Source organism: Callithrix jacchus, chromosome 14, assembly GCF_049354715.1.
Source record: "Callithrix jacchus isolate 240 chromosome 14, calJac240_pri, whole genome shotgun sequence".
Classification (NCBI taxonomy): Eukaryota; Metazoa; Chordata; class Mammalia; order Primates; family Cebidae; genus Callithrix; species Callithrix jacchus.
The window spans coordinates 49,872,406-49,898,165 of NC_133515.1; the positions used below are offsets into that span (position 1 = coordinate 49,872,406).

Below are 25,760 nucleotides of genomic sequence, written 5' to 3' on the forward strand. Positions count from 1 at the left end.
CCACCTCAACTGATAAGGCAGTTGGACTTGGTAACCAGCCTTGGCCAATCTCGTGACTCAACCCTATGACCCCCTCCCAGCTTGCAAAATCTGCCCTGAACTATAACTTCTGTAATTTTCCACTGCCTACCCCAAACCTATAAAACCAACTCCTATCCCACCGCCCTGTGCTGACTCTCTTTTCAAACTCAGCCCATTCGAACCCAGGTGAATAAACAGCCATGTTGCTCACACAAAGCCTGTTTAGAGAGTCTCTTCATTTGGAGTGTGCATTTAACAATACTAAGAGTCTGTCGACCTAAAGAAAGAAACTGAAGCAAAATTAATACAGGCTGAGAGTTTGTTTGGCACAAGGTTGAGGACTGCAGCCTGGGAAACATTAGGAAGTACTCCAGAGAAATAGGAAAAGCTCAAGGTATTAAAGAAAAAAGGATGAATTAAATGAATTTATTTCTGTAAACCAATGAGAATTCCTGACCTCCTGAGAGAGGGGAAGTTACAAAAGTTTTTGGTCTTTTAATAACATTGATATGTGATTCTCTACTAAAAATACATTGTTGTACAATAGGGTATGAGTTACGGTGTCCAGCATACAGCATTACTAGATTAATTTATAGCTATTGCTGGAAACATTCCATTTAGAGTCCATACAGCAGGCAACTACCAAATGTTTACTAAGCTCAAGGGCACAGTGGAAGGGGGAGCTGGGATGTGACTGTCATTATATTTCAATGCCTCTCTGGTCCTGCTCATTTAAAGGAGGCTTGCATTCCTCAGATTAAGTTTATTTTCTTTCTCATTTCCCTCTTTTGATCAAAAATCTTTCTTCTTGAAAGCACTGATGATCAAAGTCTGAGTGTCAAAGTGTTCCTCATCACTGGGAAGACTCATTCCCATATAGCCCTGTCTTACATCAGAGGTAAGGAGGACATACTTTAGGGAAGAAATCTAGAGCACCCAAAAGCTGGACTGGAATGGGATCACAGAGTGGCAAGAGACTGCAGTCGAATCATTGATTTATATAGCTATTATCACTTGTTGAATTATCTTTAGTCTTCGGAATACCATGATTTTAATTTTCTCAGAAGTAAAACAATGAGAGATATATAGTATTAATAATTTGAATACTAGAAATATGCACAGAAGAACTATAATCAAAAAGAGAATTTGTATGCCAGAACAACAACAAAAGAACCTGTTCTATTAGGGAGCCAACTAAAAACATCAAGAAGAATATTAAATCCAGGGGTTTTTTTTTTTAGAGTCTTGCTGTAGCCAGAAAACAATTTCAAATTCAATCCAAATTTTAGGCAAACAATAAAAAGTCAAAAACAACGGGCAGGGCTAAACTCTTAACAGTAGGCATACTGTTAAAATACAAATTTTCTCTCTCCAGTTCCCCCATTTTATCAAAGATAAATCATAGTAGGACAAATTTACTTGTAAAATAAGTTTTAGTCTTACTATACTTTTCTTGATTGTTTACATAAAATGCAGCAAGAATATTGATTGGCCATATAGTCTCCTTTTAAATTGGCTTTGCTGGAACAGTTTCTTTCTTTTTTTTTTTTGAGATGGAGTTTCACTCTTGTTACCCAGGCTGGAGTGCAATGGCACAATCTTGGCTCACCGCAACCTCCACCTCCTGGGTTCAAGCAATTCTCCTGCCTCAGCCTCCGAAGTAGCTGGGACTACAGGCATGCATCACCATGCCCAGCTAATTTTTTTTTGTATTTTTAGTAGAGATGGGGTTTCACCATGTTGATCAGGATGGTCTTGATCTCTTGACCGTGTGATCCACCCGCCTCAGCCTCCCAAAGTGCTGGGATTATAGGCATGAGCCACCGCACCCGGCTGGAACATTTTCATAAAGAATTTCAGATTAGACTTTTAAAAGCCTCTTGAGACTATGAAGTCAAGCCAAGAATTCAACACCAGACCATGCCTGTAATACCTATACAAATTAGGTGAGTTCCTCACTTCTCAAGGTCTCAAAATATCTTGAAGTTCCTGGGCCTGTTAGAAGGTGAAATTCTTTACTTACCACACAGTCAGAAACCTTGTAAGAAAATTATGTAGACAAGGTGCCAGGTCAGTCTTTTTCTAAGTCTATTGGCTTTCTAAAGTCAATTTCAATCCCTCAAAGACTGGTAATATAAAAAATACATCATTCCAGTCAATGCCTTCGTAACATTACCAGTGTTGGCCAGGCACAGTGGCTCACGTCTGTAATCCCAGCACTTTAGGAGGCCAAAGCAGGAAGATCACCTGAGGTCAAGAGTTTGAGACCAGCCTGGCCAACATGATGAAACCCCATCTCTACGAAAAATACAAAAATTAGCCAATCATTGTGGCAGGCTAATCCCAGCTACTCAGGAGGCTGAGGCAGGAGGATCGCTTGAATCTGCAAGGAAGAGGTTTCAGTGAGCTGAGATCACCCCACTGCACTCCAGCCCGGGTGACAGAGAGGGACTCTGTCTCAAAAAGAAAAAACTATTCTTTATCCAATTGCTGTTAGCCATAAATAACTAGAAAGCTATTATATTTTGACTATATCTTAACTCTGGAAAACAAAATATTAAACTAATGAACCTTTTGTTTTTTTTTACATGGAGTTTCATTGTTGCCCAGTCTAGAGTACAGTGGCATGATCTCAGCTCACTGCAAACTCTGCCTCCCAGGTCCAAACAATTCTCCTGCCTCAGCCTCCTGAGTAGCTGGGATTACAGGTGCGCACCACCATGCCCAGCTAATTTTTGTATTTTTAGTAGAGACGGGGTTTCACTGTGTTGATCAGGCTGGTCTCAAACTCCTAACCTCAAGTGATCCACCCAACTTGGCCTTCCAAAGTACTTGGATTACAGGCGTGAGCCATCACACCCAGACATATTCAGCAGTGTTTTAAAGAAAAAGACATAAAAATTATTTCACTACTCCATCAATTCAGTCCCATGAAATTAAGTCTTGTTCTGCTTAATGTTGGGTTAGCAATCTTCATGAATTTGTGTTATATTGGAGTTCTGGAAGCTTTTACTTAGTCCAATGGTATGATTTCCAAATTATCAGAAACCTGTATTTAAGAGTACTTGTCATGGTCCTATCCATTAATTTCTTTCGAGAAGAAGCAAATTTGTTGTTGATTGTAAAATGCTTTTGAGAAGAATCAGAGTAAACCAATAACTGCCTGTGAAGGACAAGACTGAAAATTGCCACAGTTAAAGTCAAGATTGGTAAGAAATTTGGTTATTTCTGTGGCATACAACAATTTAACATAATATTCAGAATTATGACTGACAACATATACCAAGACATATCAGATTTTTTTTGAAATTTAATATAATTTTGGAACACTTAATAACATTTATATAAATAGAATTCAAAGAAAATTAAATACTATTTCTTATTTGACAATGCTTCTCATATGATTTTAACATACCAAATACGCTTAATATTTTTCTCTTGAACTTCCAAGAGTCCTTTGTTCAATGCCCAAAAGTTAGCTGGAAGCCAAAAATACTTAACTTAGAATTTGAACTTTGATTTTGGGAAGTATGTCAAATATCAAAGGTTTAAAACAGTTTATATCAAATTAAGAAAGGTTTAAAACACTTGATCAAAAATAGGATCACAGGTCACCACTATACAAGTCATTCATTTAGCCAAGGTGATAATTCAAAGATCTCAAAAAGCAACTACCTGTATTCTTTGATAGAAAAGGAGACTCAGTTTTCCAAATAATCAAAAGACCTACTAAAGACAGCATGAGACAAACAGAATTTGTCTTTCTCCCTTTTTCCAATTCCTTTTTTTTTTTTTTTGCAGTTAACTCAAAGGCAAACAGAAAAACTTTTACCATCTGTTATTAATACTATGTTAAATCTAATATAAAAGAGAAAACTAAATTCTACCTTTACATCACTATATCAAAGTTAAAGCTAATATTAATAAAATCTTTTAAACAAGCTGGGCACAGTGCCTGCCCCTCACCCAGCCCCACCCAATCCTCTCACTTTGGGAAGCTGAGGTGGGTGGATCATTTCAGCCCAGTAGTTTGAGACCAGCCTAGGAAACATGGTGAAACCCTATCTCTGCAAAATATGAAAGTTAGCTGGGTGTGGTTGTACATGCTTGGAGTCCCAGCTACTCAGGAGGCTTCAGTGACAGGATTACCTGAACCCAGTGAGGTTGAGGCTGCAGTGAGCCATGATCACACCACTGTACTCCAGCCTAGGCGACAGAGTGAGACCCTGTCTCCAAAACAAACCAACCAACCTCGAAAACAGATCCATCCAATCTCAATCAGCTTTAACCATACAAGGTAATATAGCTCCATAAGCCTTTTACAACCTCTTATAACTCTTTCATTCTCTTTCTTTTCCAAATTTTCTATATTCAGTTTATCTATCTCATTCTTTCCTTCTTTTATTCCTCCAATTTAGTACAACATATAGGTAACCTCTTAAGTAGGCAAAATCACTTTTCCTTAACAAAAATGATTTCCTCATGTGTTTCTTATAACCTTCTGTATTAAAAACACAGCTTACTTTTCTGCTATATTCTGTATGTAGAATCGTTTTCCTTCTTTAGTTTTAGTTACCAAATATTAGTCAGAATTTTAACTCTTTGTAACCTTAATTTATAGTGAAAATCTAAAAAGTAAACAATTTTTTAACTGTCAGATACCAACAATTTATGAATACACATTCAATAATACAGAATCATAGGCTTTCTAATGGAACAACTTTTTAATGTGGAACAGAACATTTTTACTAGTATGCCTAAATACCTTTTGTTTCTCTGAAGTAAGTAAAAAGCATATAAGCTTAAACTCATAATTAGTAATTAATGTCTGAGCATTATATCTTATTGGCAGATGATTTAAATTATTATCTCCAATGAATAGCTATCATTTAGTTCAGCAAAATTCTCAGACTATAGCCCAAAAAGATTTGCAAACCCTTTTAAGTAAACATTTTATAAAACATAATAATTATTAAAAGTTAATGTATGAAGTTCAACCTCATTTACATCTATTTTATTTATTTACTTTTAACAATAATTTTTTTTTAATTTTACAAGACACTGAACAAATCTATCCATCATCTCAAGTTAAGTTTTCTAGTCACCATTTTTATGGTTGGGCAAGAATCTTAAGGTTAAATACATATATATTTTGTTAACTCAGAAGACATAGTTGTTTTTTGCTTTTTAGGGGGTTTTTTAGATGGAGTCTCACTCTGTCACCAGGTTGGAATGCAGTGGCATGACCTCAGCTTACTGCAAACTCTGCCTCCCGAGTTCAAACAATTCTCCTACCTCAGCCTCCCAAGTAGCTGGGACTACAGGCACACGCCACCACGTCCTGCTAATATTTGTATTTTTAGTAGAGACAAGCTTTCACCATGTTGGTCAGGATGGTCTCAATCTTTTTACCTCATGATCTGCTGGCCTCAGCCTCCCAAAGTGCTGGGATTACAGATGTGAACCACTGCGCCCAGCCGATATAGTTGTTTTTATTAAGCCAACAATATTAAACTAGGCTTCTTTACCAAAAGAGTTACTCAAATCAATGTGAACTTTGGTAAGCATTTATTTGGCTTATTAATTTATGAGTGCTCATTTATTTATAAGTGCATTTGCCATCATGTAGACGATATACAAACACATACACATGCACAGGTATACATAAAATACAAACAAAGGGCCAGGTGTGGGTGGCTCACATCTGTAGTCCCAGCACTTTGGGAAGCCAAGGTGAGGGAATTGCTTGAGCCCAGGAGCTGAAGGTTGCAGTGAGCTGATATCACACCACTGCACTTTAGCCTGGGTGACAGAGAAGGATGCTGTCTTAAAAAATTTTTTTAATTTTAAAAAAGATTTTATAGCCTTGATTTTTAAAAGTTTTAAAAGTGTCTTTGGGCTGGACATCATGGCTCATGCCTGTAATCCTACCACTTTGGGAGGCCAAGGTGGGCTGATCACAGGGTCAGGAGATTGAGACTATCCTGGCTAACACTGTGAAACCCCACCTCTACTAAAAATACAAAAAATTAGCCGGAGTGATGGCGTGTGCCTATAGTCCCAGCTACTCAGGAAGCTGAGGCAGGAGGATCACTTGAACCCAGGAGGTGGAGGTTGCAGTGAGCCAAGATCATGCCACTGTACTCCAGCCTGGGTGACAGAGTGAGACTCTGTCTCAAAAAATAAAAAAAATAAAATAAAAGCGTCTTCTTTCTCAAGTCTATGCCACCATAGGATTTACTGGATAGGTACAATAGAATAGGGCTGGAGAGTAAATGACATTGTCAAGAAGTTAGTGAAAAATAATAAATACATCATAGCCTGAGTAGGAATCTAAGTAAAGAAAGAAGAGAGTCAAAGATTAGGAAGGAGGCTGAGTAGTCTAGTCATTTTTGTTTAGGTATCCATCCTGTCCCGGTATGGCTTATGTACCAGGGGAAAACAACCTCCAGTTTCAGACATGTGCCCTGATGGTTTAAGTCAGTGTTTCTTCATAGGGGTACTATTGGCATTTTGGGCAGGCCAATTTTTCATTCCACAGGACTGTCCTGTGCATTCCAAGAACTTTGAGGCTCCTGGTCTCCCCCTCCCGCATCCTACCTCCAGTAAAGGCCAGTGGCACTCCCAGTCATAGCAACATTTCCAAACACTCTGAAGGAGGCAGTACTGCTCCCAGTTGAAAACCTCTGATCTAAATTAACCACTGTTGACAGACTCAATCTTTCCCCTCCCTCTCCTTCCACCCCCTCTTCTCCATTAGAGGCAGAGGTACCTCAAGCTGAGTTCTCTTTATTTGGTAACAATACAGATCTTCCTAATGGAGCAGGTTTTAAATGTACCCACTAATCATAATCTCAACTCATCATAATCTCAACTCTCTTGTCACTGTAATTGGCTCAAAAATGGGTAAGTTAGTTCAGAGGTAAGCAAATTAACACATGACATTTCCCTAGTCACCAAGATTGGTTCGGGTTGTTCTAATTAATGAAAGGTCAGGATTTTTGTTTGTTGGTTAAAGACTCACACCTTGACTCCAGCCTGTATAACCACTAGGGGGGCCAATTCCCTAATGAAGCTGACATTGAAGGAGGTAGAGTGGAGAGACAGAAGAAACAAGGGCCTTGTATGTCTACCTGGCAGCTAACTCAAGGCCTTTGCTACTGCTGAATTTTCAGTTACTTAAGTCAATAAATCCCCTTAATGTTTAAACCAGTTATACTTGAGTTTCCCGTAGCCTGCGAATGAAAACATATACTTAATAAAAGAGGGAAGCAGAGGGAGGTTGAGTCAAGGGAGTGAAATACAGAGAAGGATATAAATGAGAGTAAAGGATACAACAGATGAATGGAGAAGCTTATGTCTTGGGTAGAAACTGATTAATACTGGAACAATAGGTATGCTGAGTTGGGCTGGATGCAAGATTTTACAAAAATTAGTCTGGTCTCTTAGACTAGGGTTGGGGGTAATCAGAACAGTTTTCTAGCATTGTGCTATGATAACCCAATGAGATTTGTATTACTCCAATGTATAGAAGAAGAAACTTGAGACCCACCCAAGTACCTAAAGCTAGTAGCTGGCAGAGGTAAGCCCTAGCGAGGTTGATTCCAGTACCTAACTTCTTTCCACTGCTTCCCCGTTGCTATGTGACACCAACGGGGTGGAAACAACCAGGATGAGAACAAAAAAACCCTTATTTATCCTTCCCATATCGCAATCCGGGATGGAAGACAAGGCCAAATGGGTCAGAGGGATTGTTTTCCCCTGTTTTCGATGGTACTGTGTTTGGAGTACCACGCACAAATGGGTCATGGGCTCACTGGAGAGGTAAGACAGGCAGCTTACAAACCCAACAGCTACACAAATGAAGGGAATAACCACAAGGTACACTGAGGAGAAGTGGCTCAAAGATTCTGGTAAGATGAAAACTGTTTAAGGTTAATTGTCAAGCACTGAATATTACATTCTGTGCATTTGCATTTTTCTCATTTCAGAAGCTTATTTTTCCTATTTTAATTTACTTTTGAATAATTAATGCATGCATGTTGAAAAAATGCAAATGGTACAGAAAACATTCCATGAGAAATAGGTTTTTCTTCCTTCTCTGTCCCCCAGTTACCTTCCCTGGAGGTAACCACTCCCTCTCCTTCCACCCCCTCTTCTCCATTAGAGGCACAGGTACCTCAAGCTGAGTTCTCTTTATTTGGTAACAATACAGACCTTCCTAATGGAGCAGGGTTTAAATGTACCCACTAAAAATCAGATCTACAAAAAAAGTAACTTCATTGTCGATAATGATTTCTTTCTGGAAGGCCCCCATTCCTGATGTAGGTGGGAAAGACTTGACCTTGCCAATTAAGGGTAACTCAGTCTCTTTAGGTTTAAAACAGTGTCTCTTGGAATATCACTCAGTCTTTCAAGGTTTCTTCCTGATCCAGTGGTTCTCTCTCCTACTTCTCTTTAAGATGTCATTCGGGTCCTGAAAAACTGATAGAGGAAGTCTGTCTGCCATCCTCCCGGCTCTCCTGGCTCTCCTGGCCTCCCTTGATGAAGAAATTATCTCCAGCTTTTGGGCCTAGAACCATTTCCTCTACTGACAGTCATAGCCCCTGCCATGGCTTCCAGTGGCAAGGACCATAAGCCTCATACCTTCCTGGCCCAGGGGCCAGGCCTCTTCCGGCCCGTTTATCTTGTTAGCCTTTGTCATTCTGCCACTGGATCGTCTAAAGACCATGCATGGCCTCAAGGAAAAGAAATCACTATCTGAAGTCTATCGTGCCTAATCATAGCATTTCTACTTCTCTGTAGTTGCCCCGGTTCCAAACAGAAAGCAGGGTACACACCTCTTCTGCTTTAGTGCTCCCTCTACTCCTCTGGGGCAACCCTGCGCTCATGCTCTCTGAATGTCCCATCTTTCTGCCTGCTGCTTTTATCTTCCTTTCCAGTCATGGGAAAATGGCTCTGACATCATATCCTGTGTTCTTCTTGGCTCTATCTATGATCTGTTCAAGGGCACTCTGCCAAGTTCTGCCTCACTAGTATATACAAATACATTTTTTTTTCCAACAAAGTCTGGCTTTTGCCACTCAAAAGCACTTGATTTCAAACTTTTGTCTTGCTATGAATTAGTCCTATTTTGAAATCCTAAGCTAAGGGATGACTTACCTAATCTTGGCTGGGTCTCCCTGTGACTCAATGCATGCCATTGACTCAAGGGCAGGGGAAGCCATGGAGACAAGGACTCACTGGGCAGGCAAATACACTGATATAACATCTCACAAAGGTTATCTCCATTACATCAGCGTAAGGTTTCCAGAGCCAGCTGAAAGGAAACCAACGTCAGTGTGGCAATTGCTACTGAGTTTTCACATTGTAACAGGTGCACCCGCTGCATGGGAAAACTTCATGGTCTTCCAAGTGAACATGATCAAAACTGAACTACCAATTCCAACACTCTCCACCCAATTACTGAGGTGCAAACTTGAGTCTTCTGCATTCCTCTCTTTTCTTCACACCCCACGTTTAATCCATCTGCAATTCAGGGAATCTAATGGGAAAGAGGGACCTCTTTCTAATTTTCATAAAGGCACTGCATGAGCTGGTAGTGGCCTGTTGCTGAAACCCTAGGCCAAGAGATGCCAGCGTCTATCACCTGGACTTCTACCATATCTCCTCCCAGATCTCTCCCCACTTCTACGTTTGACCTCCTCCAATCCATTCTCCACAAAGTAACCAGATTAAATACAAACAAGATCATACCGCTTCCCAGCTTCCCTGCTTTAAATCCTCCCCCAGCTTGTCATCACTCTGTGATCCGGCTCTGCTTCTTTCATCCTGGCTGGTGTTCAGCCTCATCTCCTTCCAAGCCTTCCCTCTAACTACTCTCCTCTAGCCACACTACCCATCTTGTTGCCCTCAAGTACACAGTTTACAAAGCTCACTTCTACCCCATGTCCTTTGCACTTACTATTTCTTTGCTAGCAGAGATCATCCCCAGATTCTCATGCTGCCGCCTCCCTCCTAGCCTTCAAGTCTCAACTCAGATGTCACCAAGCAGCCACACCACAGCCCAAGTACCATCTACCATGTTATCCCATTTTATTTTCTTCATAGTCCTTAGTTCCTGAAGTTGTATTATTTATTTGTTGGTTTACATGTTTATTGCATATTCCCCCTCCCTTAGAATGCAGCCGTCTTAAACAGGGACTTGCTTTGTCTTTTTCTGGCATCAAACAGTTGCCCGGCACATCGTAAACACTTAGTAAATATTTGTGGACTGAAACCAAGGGAAGGAAGGAGGGAAGACAGTGTTTAACTCCACAGCACCAGTGGATACCATTTTATTTCTTTGCTAGGGAATATTCATTTCTCTATCAGGAAATCATAAAATTAATGTGGCTTTCTCATGAGATACTAGACAACAGGACAGAACATCTATATTTATGTCACAGAAAAGCAGTTTTTTCAAATAATCAAGTCAGTCAAAATATAAATTGTTAGCCTTATTTGCCAGGAACAAAATCTGACAGATTTGCTTGTGTGTTGGTATGTGCTTAACCTGCTGCAGATCACCTGCTATTTTAGGGTCCCCTGCTTGCTGAAACTTGATTTCTTTCACTTGAAGTATGGCTGAGGAGGCAGGGCTGATCAGAGGCAATTTGTAAAAAGAGAGGCAAAGTGAAGGATTTTTTAGGTATGCTATAAAATAACCACCAACAATCTAAGTATTTCTTGGAGTTTTGAGACTGAAAACTAAGCTCTCGTTTACAGGTGCTTAAAAACTTTGAATAACTGATACACTGCAAAGTCCTGAACAACCGCACAAACACTGAAGCAAGGGCCCTAAAATTCTGCCCTGGGTGCTGGGAATGGTGGCTCATGCCTGTAATCCCAGCACTTTGGGAGGCGAAGACACAAGATTGCTTAAGCCCAGGAGTTCAAGACCAGCCTGGGCAACATGGCAAAACCCCATCTCTACAAAAAATTAGCTAGGTGTGGTGGTGCACACTTGTAGTCCCAGCTATCTGGGAGGCTGAGGTGGGAGGAACTATGTGAACTATGATCATCGCATCACTGCATTCCATCCTGGGTAACAGAATGAGGCCCTGTCTCAAAAAAAAAAAAAAAAAAAACCTGCTCTGAGTTACATATTTTGAATAAAGGTTCAGAAAAGCAAAGCCTCATCTTGATCAGAATAAACAAGATTAAACATCCTTCTCCATCCCTGGTGTCATAGTGTCTGTCCACAATTTCTACCATTAGATCTCTTTTTATGTCGGAGTCCTTTTTTAAAATGTGTCTATTTCTGGCAATATATTAGACCAATTCATGAAGATACTGAAACAATTTAGATCCATGTTCCTCTCTGTGAGTCCTGAAAGATTAAGAAAGAGACGCATCAGGGGAGGCTAGATGTACCAACTCTGACTTTGCTGAACCTTTTGAATGGACCCAGTACAGTACAGTAGTTGTTGAGCCTTTGGATAATGATATTGTGGAGCAAATTATTTTATGAGTTTTGCAATGTGAGTTAACCAAAGAAATTTGATTTTTTAAAGTTCAAATGTTGCTCTGCAATATAAATTTTGAAGGATTTTTTTCTAGTGAGGGTCCCAACAAGCAACAGATGACATACTTGAATTAGGAAAATTTGAGGAGCACTGCTTTTCTTTTTTCTTTTTTTGAGACGGAGTCTCGCTCTGTCACCCAGGCTAGAGTGCAGTGGCACGATCTAGGCTCACTGCAACCTCCACCTCCCACGTTCAAGTGATTCTCCTGCCTCAGCTTCCTGAGTAGCTGGGACTACAGGTGTGTGCCACCACACCCGGCTAATTTTTTGTATTTTTAGCAGAGACAGGGTTTCACTGTATTAGCCAGGATGGTCACCATCTCCTGACCTTGTGATCTGCCCTCCTCAGCCTCCCAAAGTGCTGGGATTACAGGCATGAGCCACTACGCCGAGCCAAGGAGAGTTTATTTTCAAAGGGACTATTTACAGGAGAGTTGGTGGGGTATAATGGAAATATAAGGCTAGTCTAGAAACCAGGGGTTAAAAACCTCAGAATGACTTATACCCTTAGGCCCTAAGGGAATGATAATCAGAACCTGGAAAGGGAGTGTCATTTGGAGGAGAGGAGCAGTGACCTTTACTCAAGGGACACAGACAGCCAGAGTCAACCTCTCTAGGAAAAAGCCAAAGGAATAAAAACTTTAATTTTGCATTTCTCCCTTTTCTGCCAGAGCTCCCCATTGGCCAAACCAAACTGGAAGCCAAAGGAAAATGGAGCATATTCACATGGTTCGAGCAGAGAGGGAGGTAGAAAAGGGTGGAGAGGAATCTGGAGTAGCATAAGGACGGTCCCATTCACTCCGCAAGAAGCGCCGAGAAAGAGACATCCACATCTCTTCCTTTCCTACTGCAAGCTTTCAGAGTGAAGCAGTCTTGGGCTGGAAGAGGGAAGAGGATGTATCCTTAAAATCAGATTTGGAGTGTTGATTATATCTTATACTGGACTTTCTAATCTCTGCATTGAGACTGTGTTTGTAACTGAAAGTGATAGTCTATAGTGATACTGATCATTAGAAGCCAGAATATTTAAGGGCTTGCCAGAATTTCAGTACTAGAACATAATTGTAGATAAATAGATATGTAGATGTCTAGCTAGATAGATGGATAGACTTTATATATGTAAAGGGACAATAGGGACAAAAATAAAGTTGCTTTTTTTAAAAAATTGAAACAGGGTTTTACTGTTACCCAGACTGGAGTGCAGTGGCACTATCTTGGCTCATTGCAGCCTCAACCTTTGGGCTCGAGTGATCCTCCCACCTCAGCCTCCTGAGTAAATGAGACTACTGGCATGTGCTACCACACTGGCTAAGTTTTGCAATTTTGTAAAGATGAGCTTTCACCATGTTGCCCAGGCTGGTCTCGAACTCCTAGGCTCAAGTGATCCACCCGCCTTGGCCTCCCAACGTGCTAGAGTTACAGGTGTGAGCAACTGTGCTCAACCTAAAGTTGCTTTTTTATTACATCAGAGAATTGTGCTTATTCAACATAATATTTTCCAAGTTTCTCACTTTACAGGCAATGAAACTGAATCTGGGAGAGCTTAATTCACATACTCCATCTCAGCCAGCCACTTCACACCAAAATCCAAGCTAGAAGCCTAAATTGAGGCATCTATAGGACATGCCACTGTGGGCTTACACAAGAAGTTAGCACTGTCGCAAATTTCAAACAAGGTCGAAGACATCTATGAGCTATCTTTGCTGTATCACTTGGCAGCAGACGTTACCCTTAGTTGTGTGGTATCTGGTAGTTGAGGAAGTCTCACTGGCCAGGCCAGGCTTCCTTGTTACAGTGACTTACACCTCTCCTATGAGATTCAGACCTCAGTTCTGTGATTCAGAAATACAATTTCATCTTTTCACTCAAGAATAATCAGGTTCTAAGGAATTGGTGTACTTGTCAACCTCACAAACAGAGTTTCTGGTAAATCAAAATGTCCGTTCAATTATGCTGAGACATGTTACTGTCAAAGAGATAAGACTAGTATCAGCTAGTCAGCATATTCTCTGGCTGAATTGTTTGGAGGGAGAATATAGACAAATCAGACACTCATTTTCATTCTCAAGAAAAAACTCCAGTGTAAATCCCACCAACAGTGGGTCAAAGACATAAACTTCACACATAAATGACAACATATAATAATGCTTTACTGACCATACACCCTGCATTTTTACAAATTCCTTGGTGTTTTAATGTGCACTGCACCCTCCATAGTGTGGTAAAACCTGGACATCATAAAGCTTTGGCTAGACAGAAATTAATTAGAACCCTTCATCTAAAAGAATTTCTTCTGATGCATCAACTTCTTTCCTCTCATCTCCAAGTCTACCCTGCACTGCTCTGCTCTGTGATGCTGGAGCTGGGCCCTGGAAACATTTCTCCTTTACAGCTGGCAGTATGTTATTAAGCTTTGTCAGTGCAGGGCTGGGCGGGGGCACTGTAGGAGGAAAGTACTTCTCTCTTCTTTGTTCCCATGTGATTTTTCTTCTCTTGGGGTACTTGGCAGCCAGTGGATGCAGGAATCCCAGAGGTGCTCAACTGCCCAAGGACTCTCACAGACAACCTCAAAGGTGGTTTCTTGCTTCCTGACATTGACTTGCAGAACCTCAGTGGACTTCTTTACCATCCAGGAGGTGATAGCTACATCCAAGTTAAGTGATTCCACTGAAGTCAGCCTTGAAGAGGGGGCTCTTCCAAATTTGTTCCTTCTTTGGGTACTCAGCATTAGCCCTGGGGTGTGCATTCCCAGTGGGGGTGAAAATTGGTTATTGGTGGGGGAATGTGTGTGAAATAATCTTAAGTTATTCCTTCAAAGGACCACAGTACACACACAGATATACGGTGTACCTATAGAATTAAGGTTTCATGGGGGTGGGGGGCCAGGTGGTGACAGGGAACAAAAAATATTTAAAAATATCTCCTTAGAGGAACAAATTTCTTTTTATAGTTGAGAAACTCTGGTCTAGAAAGTAGCAGCTGCTCTCCATATCCACCATTCTTGTATTCTTTAGAGGTCTCTTTACCCCTTAGTAGTTAATCCCATTTCTAGTTAACATACTTCAAATTTTTCCTACTCGACTTACTATGTGGTTGTCTTCTGGCTGAACCTTAACTGATACAGTGCACTTGACTTTTATGGAAAAGGGCAAATAATAATTGAAAATATGCTAAAATCAAAGGCTTAAGTTTTTTAAATTCTAGGACATTTTCTATAGCCTGTAGAGCTCAATGACCAGCTACATACATCCCCAGCTACTTATATCTTGCACCATGGGGATATATGTTTGGAATGATGACATTGGGACTATGACAGATGATAAATGGCCAAAGATAGGTTGTTAGTCTGTACTAGCCTTTGACTAGTACAATGCATTCTATATAGATACCAAACACATTTTTCATTTATAACTATTTTATTAAATGCTTATAAACACCAAGTTCCATAATATAATAATAATTATCATCATCATAACTAACATTTATTGGGCGCTTACTATGTGCCAGCACTAATCTAAGCTCTACTACTCTGTTAACAGGGCTGCGAATGAATAGGAAAAAGCTGAAAGTACAAGCCAGGAAGCCAGTTAGGAGTTTACTATAAAAGTCCAGGCAGTCAGGCGTGGTGGCTCACACCTGTAATCCCAACACTTTGGGAGGCCAAGGCAGGCAAATCACAAGGTCAGGAGTTCAAGACCAGCCTGGTCAACATAGTGAAACCCTGTCTCTACTAAAAGTACAAAAATTAACCGGGTGTGGTGGCACATGCCTGTAGTCCCAGCTATTTGGGAGGCTGAGGCAGGAGTATCACTTGAACCTGGGAGACACAGGTTGCGAGCTGAGACCATGCCATTGCACTCCAGCCTAGGTGACAGAGTGAGACTCTGCTTTTTAAAAAAAGTCTAGGCATGAGATGACAGTGGCTTGGACTAGGGTGATAGCATGGAGATAGCATGCTGCTGGCTTAGTAAGGCCCAGAGAAGAAAGAGCTCTCTACATTCTTCAGCCACAAACAGTCTATAGCAGAGGTCATTCAATCCACTGACCAGAGAAACAGGGTTAGAGATAGAAATATAATTTGTTTGTCTATCTTGGCTTTTGTTGCCATTGCTTTTGGTGTTTTAGTCATGAAGTCCTTGCCTATGCCTGGATGGTTTTGCCTACATTTTCTTCTAGGGTTTTTATGGTGTTAGGTTTTATGTTTAAATCTTTAATCCATCTGGAGTTAATTTTAATGTACGGTGACAGGAAAGGGTCCAGCTTCTGCTTTCTGCACATTGCTAGACAGTTTTCCCAACACCACTTATTAAACGTGGAGTCCTTTCCCCATTGCTTATTTTTGTCAGGTTTATCAAAGATCAGATGGTTGTAGATAGACTGGACAAAGAAATGTGGCACATATACACCATGGAATACTATGCAGCCATAAAAAACAATGAGTTTGTGTCCTTTGTAGGGACTTGGATGAATCTGGAAAGCATCGTTCTCAGCCAACTGACACAAGAACAGAAAACCAAACAGCACATGTTCTCACTCACAGGCAGGTGTTGAACAATGAGAACATGTGGACTCAGGGAGAGGAGCATCACACACTGGGGGCAGTTGAGGGAGCTAGGGGAGGGCCAGAGGGGGGTGGGAAGGGTGGGGAGGGATAACATGGGGAGAAATGCCAGGTATAGTATGCACCTATGTAACAACCCTGTATGACCTGCACATGTACCCCAGAACCAAAAGTAAAATAAAATAAGAAATATTTGCTAAGTTCCTGCAATATGGCCAGTACTGTGTTACACAATGTCAGGGATACCCAATAATCATCATATATTTTTGAGTACCTTATGACCTGTTATACAGCTATAAAGATAATAGAAGAATCTATGATATATATTAGAGATTTTGGGATGGGAAAGAATTTTTTAAATGAGACCCAAAAAGCACAAGACATGAAATTCTGACTGCACTAAAATTAAAGATTTCTGTTCAGTGAAGACCATCATAAACACATTTACACAGACAGAGGGTAGACAGAAAGAAAACATTTGGAAGATATTTCATACCAACAAGGAATTCAAATCCAGCATATACAATAGTCCTTATCTGCAGGGGATACATTCCAAACCTCGCCAACTGTATGCCCGAAACTGTGGCTAGCACCAAACCTTATATATACTATGTTTTTTCCTTTTACATACATACCTCTGATAAAATTTAATTTATAAATTAAGCACAGTAAGAGATTCACGATAATCATACAACAGAACAATTATAATAATATGATAGCATTACTACTCTTGCACTATGTGGCTATTATTAAATAAAATAAGAATGATTTGAACACAAGCATTGAGATACCACAAGTCATTCTGCAAACCAGCAGGGTTACTAAGTGACTAAGGGGTGAGTAGCATGTGCATACATGCTGGACAAAGGAATGATATGGGCCTTGGGCAGGATGGCACAAGATACCACAAGATTTCATCACACTAGTCAGAACAGCATGCAATTTAAAACTTATGAATTATTTCTGGAATTTTGCATTTAATATTTTTAGACTAAAGGCAGTGGGTAACAAAACTCAGAAAGCAAAGCCTTGGATGAGGGTGGATGACTGTATAAGGAACTCTTATAAACCAGATGAAGTACCCAAGAGAGACATTGACAAAAAGTGTGAATAGCCAATTCTCAGAAGTGGAAACCCAAATGCCTAAGGAGGATTGAAGAGAAGTTCAGTGTCCCTAGTAAACAGAAGAATGGAAATTAAAACTATTTGAGATACCACCTTACACCCAATAAATTTATAAAAATTAGAAAGTTGGGAAACCTTGGCAATCTTGGCAAAGGTGTGGGAAACAAAAATTCTTAATGTGCTGCTTCCAGGACTGTACACAGATACAGGTATCCTAGAGAGCACTGCAGCAGTATCTCATTGTATGTGTGCGCGCATGCATGTGTATGCTCATAGACAACCTGCAATCCAGGAATCCCTCTCCACACATGCTCGTGAAGAAATACATACAAAGATGTCTATTGTAGGGCTGTTTGTGGTACAGAAAAGCTCAGGGCAGTCTGTGGGTCCATCACTAGGGCCACAGATACATTACGAGCATCAGATGATCATGACATAATCATGACACTTAATATGGAATCTTATGCAGCAGTTAGAAGAAATGCACTAGATGTGCATAAAGGAATGTGGAACATGAACAGAGCTTAAAAACAGCATTGCATCAGGAAGCAAGAAACAGAATGAGAGCCATTGAACATTATAGATTTAACACATACATTCATAAAACAGCATTATAGAAAAAACAACCGGGGGATACACTCATATCCAAACACTTATTAAATACATCAGAGTCACTGCCAATGCTGGCAATCAAGGAGGAAAACAATGAAGTAAAGTAGAACAAGAAAAGGCCTGTCGTGGATGATCACATACAGTGATCTGAGGAGGGTGATTAACTCAAATCTTTGCACTTAAAGTCCAAAAGAAGAAAAAATGAAAGCTCTAAATCCTTTCTTGAAGCTTTTTCATCCCATAAATGAGATGCAATGTCTGATGTTTGAGATAATCCACGTAAATATCTTTGCAACCAGCAACTCAAGGATCATCGCTCTAGCTGGTTCTTCCAGGTCTCTGGGGACACTTGAGCAAAGCACACATCCATGAGAAGCCAGAGGGTAGAAATAAAACAGAGTGAAGGATACCCTTGTAAACTGAATTCTATAAACCAAAGCCTAAATACAGCCTTATTTATGAAACTAGAAGTGCAGTGTAAGACCAAGAATAAACATATTGCAGTGTCAGATCAGTAACCCTAGCCTGGTTATTTCCAACAAACAAAAAGAAAAGTTATCTAACAGTGAAGTGCAGAAAATATATAACAAACAGGTAGCTCCAAGTCATCTGCAAAGACAACGTAGTTGGTCAAGGCAGATTATTTGGCATAATCAGCCAATATAAAATGTATATATGTACATGTATATATACATAACATTTTTTAAGTGAGTTGGTTTTAGGATTTTGTTCAAATTGCTTTCAGCCAAACAGGAAACACAAAAGAGCCTGGTTTGATTCCAGAATTCTTCCTTTTTAAGGCTGCCAGGTCCGTCCTCTTGCAGGGAATGAGAGTGAACAAGGCTGAATATTTCTCTGTGTTTCTGAAAAGGGCTTGGATGACCCAAGTCCTCGCAGCTGCATGCACCACCTGTGGCATGAGTCTGTTGCCCTTTTTCAGTTCGTTCTTTCTTGTCTCCAACTGTCTGCCTAGACAGATAACTGCCGGGAATTTACATGTTTTTCGTTCTCCTTAGCTTTAATACTATAGCCACCTCACTTAAATTATATTCCAAGGTAAGCAGGGATTGGTTTTAAATGGAACCCTGAGGCTGGGCGCAGTGGCTCAAGCCTGTAATCCCAGCACTTTGGGAGGCCAAGGCGGTTGGATCATGAGGTCAAGAGATCGAGACCATCCTGTTTGACATGGTGAAACTGCGTCTCCACTAAAAAAAAAATACAAAAATTAGCTGGGCATGGTGACGCGTGCCTGTAGTCCCAGCTACTCAGGAGGCCGAGGCGGGAGAATTGCTTGAACCTAGGAGGCAGAGGTTGCAGTGAGCCAAGATCGTGCCATGGCACTCCAGCCTGGGTAACAAGAGCGAAACTCCGTCAAACAAAAAAAAAAAAAAAAAAAAGGAATCCTGAGAGATGAGGAAGTGAGGAAGGTGGGGGATATCTTCTTGATTCCTTGGTGCTGTGTTATCACTTGATTCTTTCTCTGAGTTATCTTTTGTACTTAAAATTCCTTTATTTGGCCATTAAAGTGAGTGATCCTACAAACCGTATCCACTCTGAATACTTAGGTATTTGAAAATGTTTTTCACTACCATTTCATTTGACTAGCATTTTATAGTAGACTCACCTACAGATTCAACTAAAGTCTAAGATACCCTTTAGCAGCACATTAATTTAACTAAAGAAAACTGGCTTTAAAATGTATCGACACTTAAGAATACATAACTTTTCAAAAGTATATAAAGACATACTACAATCACAAAATCTTAGAATTTTGTAGGAAAAAAGAACCTTAGCAAGCACTGACCCGTTCTCAGCCTCTTTTCTTCTGCTTCCATACTGTTTATATTTGCAAATTGTCAGTAACATGGCTCTACTTAATGAGTCTCACCTGGGAAGAACAAACATGTACTGTAGCTTAAAAAGATCACCTCTCTCTTTCCCCATGCCAAGTTTATTAGTTTTCAGAGACCATTTGTTGCTAATTGATGATACAAGTAATACTTGGATTCACAGACCTTCCCTGTTTTTTATCTACCAGCCTGTGCCTCACCTTGAGCTGTGTGACTTAAGACTAGGCTGTGGCGGGGCACAGTGGCTCATGCACATAACTACAGCACTTTGGGAGGCCGAGGTCACATGAAGTCAGCAGTTCCAGACCAGCCTGACCAACATGGAGAAACCCTGTCTCTACTGGAAATACCAAATTAGCTGGGTATGGTGGTGCATGCCTATAATCCCAGCTACTCAGGAGGCTGAGGCAGAAGAATTGCTAGAACCCAGGAGGCAAAGGTTGCAGTGATCCAAGATCGTGCCATTGCACTGTTGCCTGGACAACAAGAGTGAGACTCCATTTCAAAAAGAAAAAGACAGACAGACAGACAGACTGGACCATGAACACAAAACAATTGTGCCCCCATCTACAGAGAAGCACTGAGTACCTGGACATTGTTTAGTGCCCTTCATAACCTTATAATTAAATTTCACACTTCTGCTATTGTTTAAAGTATTTAGCACTCGACCAAAGTATTTTTATTGGCTATTAGTACTAAAGTAGTTATTATCTTATCAAAAGTCTATTAACAAAGGCCAATGCACAATTTTTCCCATGCAGTATCTGGCTTTGATTTAAAAAAAAAAATTTTAGACTTATTCATGTAGAAAAGTTACAGAAAAATAGTTTTTCTTAATCTCACCACCTAGAAAAAACAGCATCTCCCATATATACTTCTAGTCTTCATTTTCATCTTAAACAAGAATATTTTCCTTCAAAAATTTCACCCAAACAGACTTGCTTCTACAAAGGTGAGCTTCTGAGAAACCAACTTCTCTTGTGCAGCAGCAGACTCTGCTCCGGGGGAAGGAAGTGGCTCACATCCTGACTAACAGGGGGTCATTGTTACTTTCTCGGAGTTGGCATCATGCCTTCTTCTTCCGCCAGAAAGACAATTCTGTGACAGAAAATCTAAGAGGTGGGCCTTTCTAGGGGAAAGTGGCTTAAAAGCAAATTTGACTCACATACGGCGAGCGCTAGGCATTTTCCTTTCTTGCCTTCTCTCTAATTATTACAACCCAGAAAGACGTGAGTTTCAGTCCCAGTTATTCCTTACAAGGTAATCTTGGATAGGTTACTAAAGTCCCTCTCTATTACAGTTTCCTCATTTGTTAAATAGGAACAATAATAGTACTGACCTGACTGGGTTCTTGCAAAGACCAGCAAGTTATGTAGGAGCCAAGGGAGAGCTTTCCCCTTGGCCTTCTGAAGGTTTACTAAAAAACCAACTCAAAAAAGGCAGATTAATTGGAGAAAAGACATTCAACTTTATTTAACAGTAATACACAGGAACCTTCAGAATGAAGACCCAAACACACAAGGGAAATTGTCATTTTTATACTTAGGTTCAATAAAGTACGTCCAGCAGTGCAGGAATATGACTGGACAAAAAGGGTAAGATCCAAAGCTAATGGTCTGCATGGGGAAACCCAGCAAGGCCTGTCTGACTAGATTCTTCTTGGTCTCTCTAAGCATGCATTCCTTCCTTCTGGGTGTGGGATGGGACCCTCTCTGGAACCAGGATCTTATGCCTTCAGTCAAATAAGGTAGGTCAGATAACTTCTTCATGGCCAGTTTTTACACAAAAGGTTGAGGGAAAGTTAGAGTAAAATTGTAGGCTTTATGACTAGCTTTGGGAAAAGGGGTTCTGGTATCTATGACCCACCTTGGAGAAGAGGGATTCTAGTTTCTGTGGCTGGCCTCGCTGGAGAATGGATTGAGAGGAGGGCATGAGATGATCAAAGAAAAACCTTGGCCTGGGCAGCAAGAGTGAAACTCCATCTCAAAAATTAAAATTAAAATTAAAAATTAGCCAAGCATGGTGGCACACGCCTGTAATCCCAGCTACTCAAGAGGCTGAGGCAGGAAAATCACTTGAATCTGGGAGGTGGAAGTTGCAGTGAGCCGAGATCACACCACTGCACTGCAGTCTGAGCAGAGCCTAAGTCCGTTTCAAAAAAAAATAAAAATTGTAAAAGAAAAACTTTGGTTTCTGAGGTTGCTTTTTGAGGCCTTTGTTTTAGGGTATTTTTTTCTGAGCCCCAACAGTGATTACAACAGAATTTTTAGTGCCTGGCCTGCAGTACTAAAAAGGTTTCAACAAATGTCAGCAGCATTATTGTGGTTGTGAATTAATATGAGGATTATATGAGATACTCTATTTAAAACTCCTGCCACACTTAGGAATTAGTATTTCAGTAATTAGTAGCACAGAGAGGGTTTTTTGTTTGTTTGTTTGTTTTGTGTTTTTTTTTTTTTTTTGAGGCAGAGTCTCGCTCTGTCAGCAGGTGCCAGGCTGAAGCGCAGTGGCACAATCTCAGCTCACTGCAACCTCTGCCTCCCGGGTTCAAGCAATTCTCCTGCCTCAGCCTCCCAAGTAGCTGGGACTACAGGCCTGCGCCACCACGCCCAGCTGATTTTTGTATTTTAGTAGAGATGAGATTTCACTATGTTGGCCAGGATGGTCTCGATCTCTTGACCTCGTGATCCAGCCACCTCGGCTTCCCAAAGTGCTGGGATTATAGGCATGAGCCACAGTGCCCGGCTTTTTAAAAAAAATATGGAGTTTTGTTCTTGCTGCCCAGGCTGGAGTGCAATGGTACCATCTTGGCTCACCATAACTTACATCTCCAGGGTTCAAGCGATTCTCCTTCCTAAGCCTCCTGAGTAGCTGGGATTACAGGCATGTGCCACCACGCCCAGCTAATTTTGTATTTTTATTTTTATTAGAGACAGTGTTTTCCATGTTAGTCAGGCTGGTGTCAAACTCCCAACCTCAGGTGATCCACCAGCCTTGGCCTCCCAAAGTGGTGGGATTACTGGCGTGAGCCACCACACCCAGTTTGTTTGTTCTTAACTACTCACATTTTCACTTGGCCACACATCCTGGTTTTTTCTTCTAGTGCAGTGCTATCCAGTAGAAGTTTGTGTGATGATAAAAATGGTCAGTTATCTGCGCTGTCCAATATGGTAGCCACTAGTCACATGTGGCTATTAAGCTCTGGAAATGTGGCTAGCGCAGCTTAGGAACTGAATTTTTAGTTTCAATTTTAACAAATTTCAATAGTGCCAGCTAGTCCCTTGATTTCTGAGTGCTCCTATCCCTGTCTAATCACCCCTATTTCTTTTAGGCACAGATTCATCAATAGGGACTTTTGTCAATGTCTCCTCAATTCTACTAAGTTTTGAATAATGATTTCTACATAGCACTTTGTTGATAAATGATACATACAATCCTACCATTAAGAAATCAGAAACACTCACGCCTGTAATCCAAGTACTTTGGAGGCCAAGGAGGGCAGATTACCTGAGGTCGGGAGTTCAAGACCACCCTGACCAACATGGTGAAACCCCCGTCTTTAAAAAAAAAAAAGAAAGAAAAGGAAATCAGAAATAAGCCTGGCAGAGTGGCTGCTACCTGTAATCCTAGCACTTTGGGAGGCCGAGGCGAGCAGATCACGTAAGGTCAGGAGTTCAAGACCAGCCTGACCAACATGGTAAAACCCTGTCTCTAATAAAAATACCAAAAACCGTTACGGGCATGTGGTGGGCGCCTGTGGTCCCAGTTACTAGGGAGGCAGAGGCATGAGAATTGCTTGAACCCGGGAGGCAGAGGTTGCAATAAGCCAAGATTGCACTGTTGCACTCCAGCTTGGGTGACAGAGTAAGACCTTGTCTCAAAAAAAAAAAAAAAAAAGGACAAAAAAGAAATCAGAAACAAACAGAATATATTTCCAGCATCAAGCTTTTCCACCAAGTCTGCTTTTTCTTCTATTAAGCACTTTGCAAATTTGAATGCAAATAACTTAATAACCTTAAGAAAATCATTTGGTAGGTTAGTTTAAAAGGGTGCTTTATACATCTGGAATGGAAAGGGGGTACTTCTACTATCAAATACCCTCCTTCACAAATACAGCAGGATAATTCCTGATCTACTCCAATTCAGCCTTTGGGGTAGTTCCGTGTCTCCCTGTAGGCCCTTGCTCAGAGATGCCATGTGGCCTGTGAACTTGACCAGACTCCCTGAGGCTAGCCACTGAATTCCTCAGAGGCAGCAGCTGTGGAATTGAGCCCTAGAAGTGAGTTTATACTCCCTTTTCAGGGTTTAGGGTCTCTCTTTCTCTTCTGTCTGTGATAAAGCTAATTTCAACTTCAGGGTCAGATGGTCACTTGACACTTCTAGCAAGCAAAAGCAATAAAACCCAAAACAATTTTGCATTTAATCAGACTAGCTCTCTCTTCTCTCCCAGGGAAAGGCTGCCATCTGCTGTAAAACATCAGCATTGGGCTTTTCCAAGGTCACTAAACAACCACTTCCTCCCATAAAAAATTAATGAAAGCACAACCCCATCTGCCTTCACCTCTCTGTGTCAAGAGTGTAAAGAGGAGGGCAAACCAGGAGGCACTGATGTAGAACAAGAGAGCCAAACTCATCCATATGAATAGTCTCACAAGGAATTGGCATAGCCATAACTCTGATTATAAGAGCAACCTCTCTTCAGCAGTTAGCCACAATGTTTCACAAATTAGCTAATTCATAGCAACCTTCAGGAAATCTCCCATGACAGGCTTATTACTTACTCCATCCTTCTAGTTCTGAGTATCTTTATGTATTCTCCATGCCCCTAGCAAGACTTAGGCAGGTGAAAGGATTTGAGGAGAATAAAAACTAATCATTTTTGGCCAGGTGTGGTGGCTCACACCTGTAATGCCAGCACTCTGGGAGGCTGAGGCAGACGGATCACGACATCAGGAGATTGAGACCACTCTGGCCAACATAGTGAAACCCCGTCTCTACTAAAAATACAAAAATTAGTCGGGTGTGGTGGTGTGCACCTGTAGTTCCCAGCTACTCGGGAGGCTGAGGATCGCTTGAACCCAGGAGATGGAGGTTGTGGTGAACCAAGATCGCACTACTATACTCTAGCCTGGTGATAGAACAAGACTCTGTCTCAAAAAAAAAAAAAAACCCAAAAAACAAAAGAACCCACAACTGATCATTTTCAGGGCAGCATTCCTGAGCCTTGTTCCTGATTTCCTGGCTGGACACGGTGGCTCACACCTGTAATCCCGGCACTTTGGGAGGCCAGGCAGGTGGATCACTTGAGGTCAGGAGTTCAACACCAACCTGACCAACATGGAGAAACCCTCATCTCTACTAAAAATACAAAAATTGCTAGGCATGATGGCGCATGCCTGTAGTCCCCACTACCTGGGAAGTCGAGGCAGGAGAATTGCTTGAACTTAGGAGACAGAGGTTGCAGTGAGATAAGATTGTGCCTTCATTGCCCTCCAGCCTAGGCAACAAGGCTCCATTAAAAAAAAAAAAATCTCAGGTTTCTCCTTGGGATTTTTGCAGGATGCCAAAAATGGGGGCAGACCTAACACAGTCACAGTGTCTATCTCATTGCATAAAAGCTTGAATTGTTTGCTTGTTCTGTCTTCTTGGTGAGGACAGTGTCCCCAAGAAAAGGAAGAATATTTCCAAAACTCAGAAAAATAAAAGCAAAGGCATTTGGGACATGCTTCCCCAAAATATGCCACTTTGGTATACTGATTATTTTAAGCTGAAGACACTTGAAAAACAGAAAATGCAGGGAAAGGCTTTCCCTGAACTCTTCCTTACCTGCCTAAAGACAGATCCTCCAAAAGGCACTCTGTTGTCATTAATCCCCTCCCTAGGAGGTTAATCAACCAGGGAAGATTGACTGTTTTGACAGAACAGAAGACTAGAAGTGGACAGCACTTCTATTTCATCTGTAACAGAATGTAATAGGTTGCTACAAACTATTTCATCTCCCTAAGGGCTCATTCTTTCCCCCAGA

At 41.0% G+C, this 25,760-nt stretch overlaps 1 protein-coding gene across 1 annotated transcript in view; it reads left to right on the top strand.

The window, feature by feature from the left end:
* The window catches only part of LOC144579122 (uncharacterized), an 86,935-nt gene that overhangs the window by 2,309 nt on the left and 58,866 nt on the right, over positions 1-25,760 (top strand). Inside the window, exon 2 of the mRNA XM_078348363.1 lies at positions 837-919. Coding sequence (XP_078204489.1) covers positions 837-919 — 83 coding nt within the window. The remainder of the gene's footprint in view (positions 1-836; positions 920-25,760) is intronic.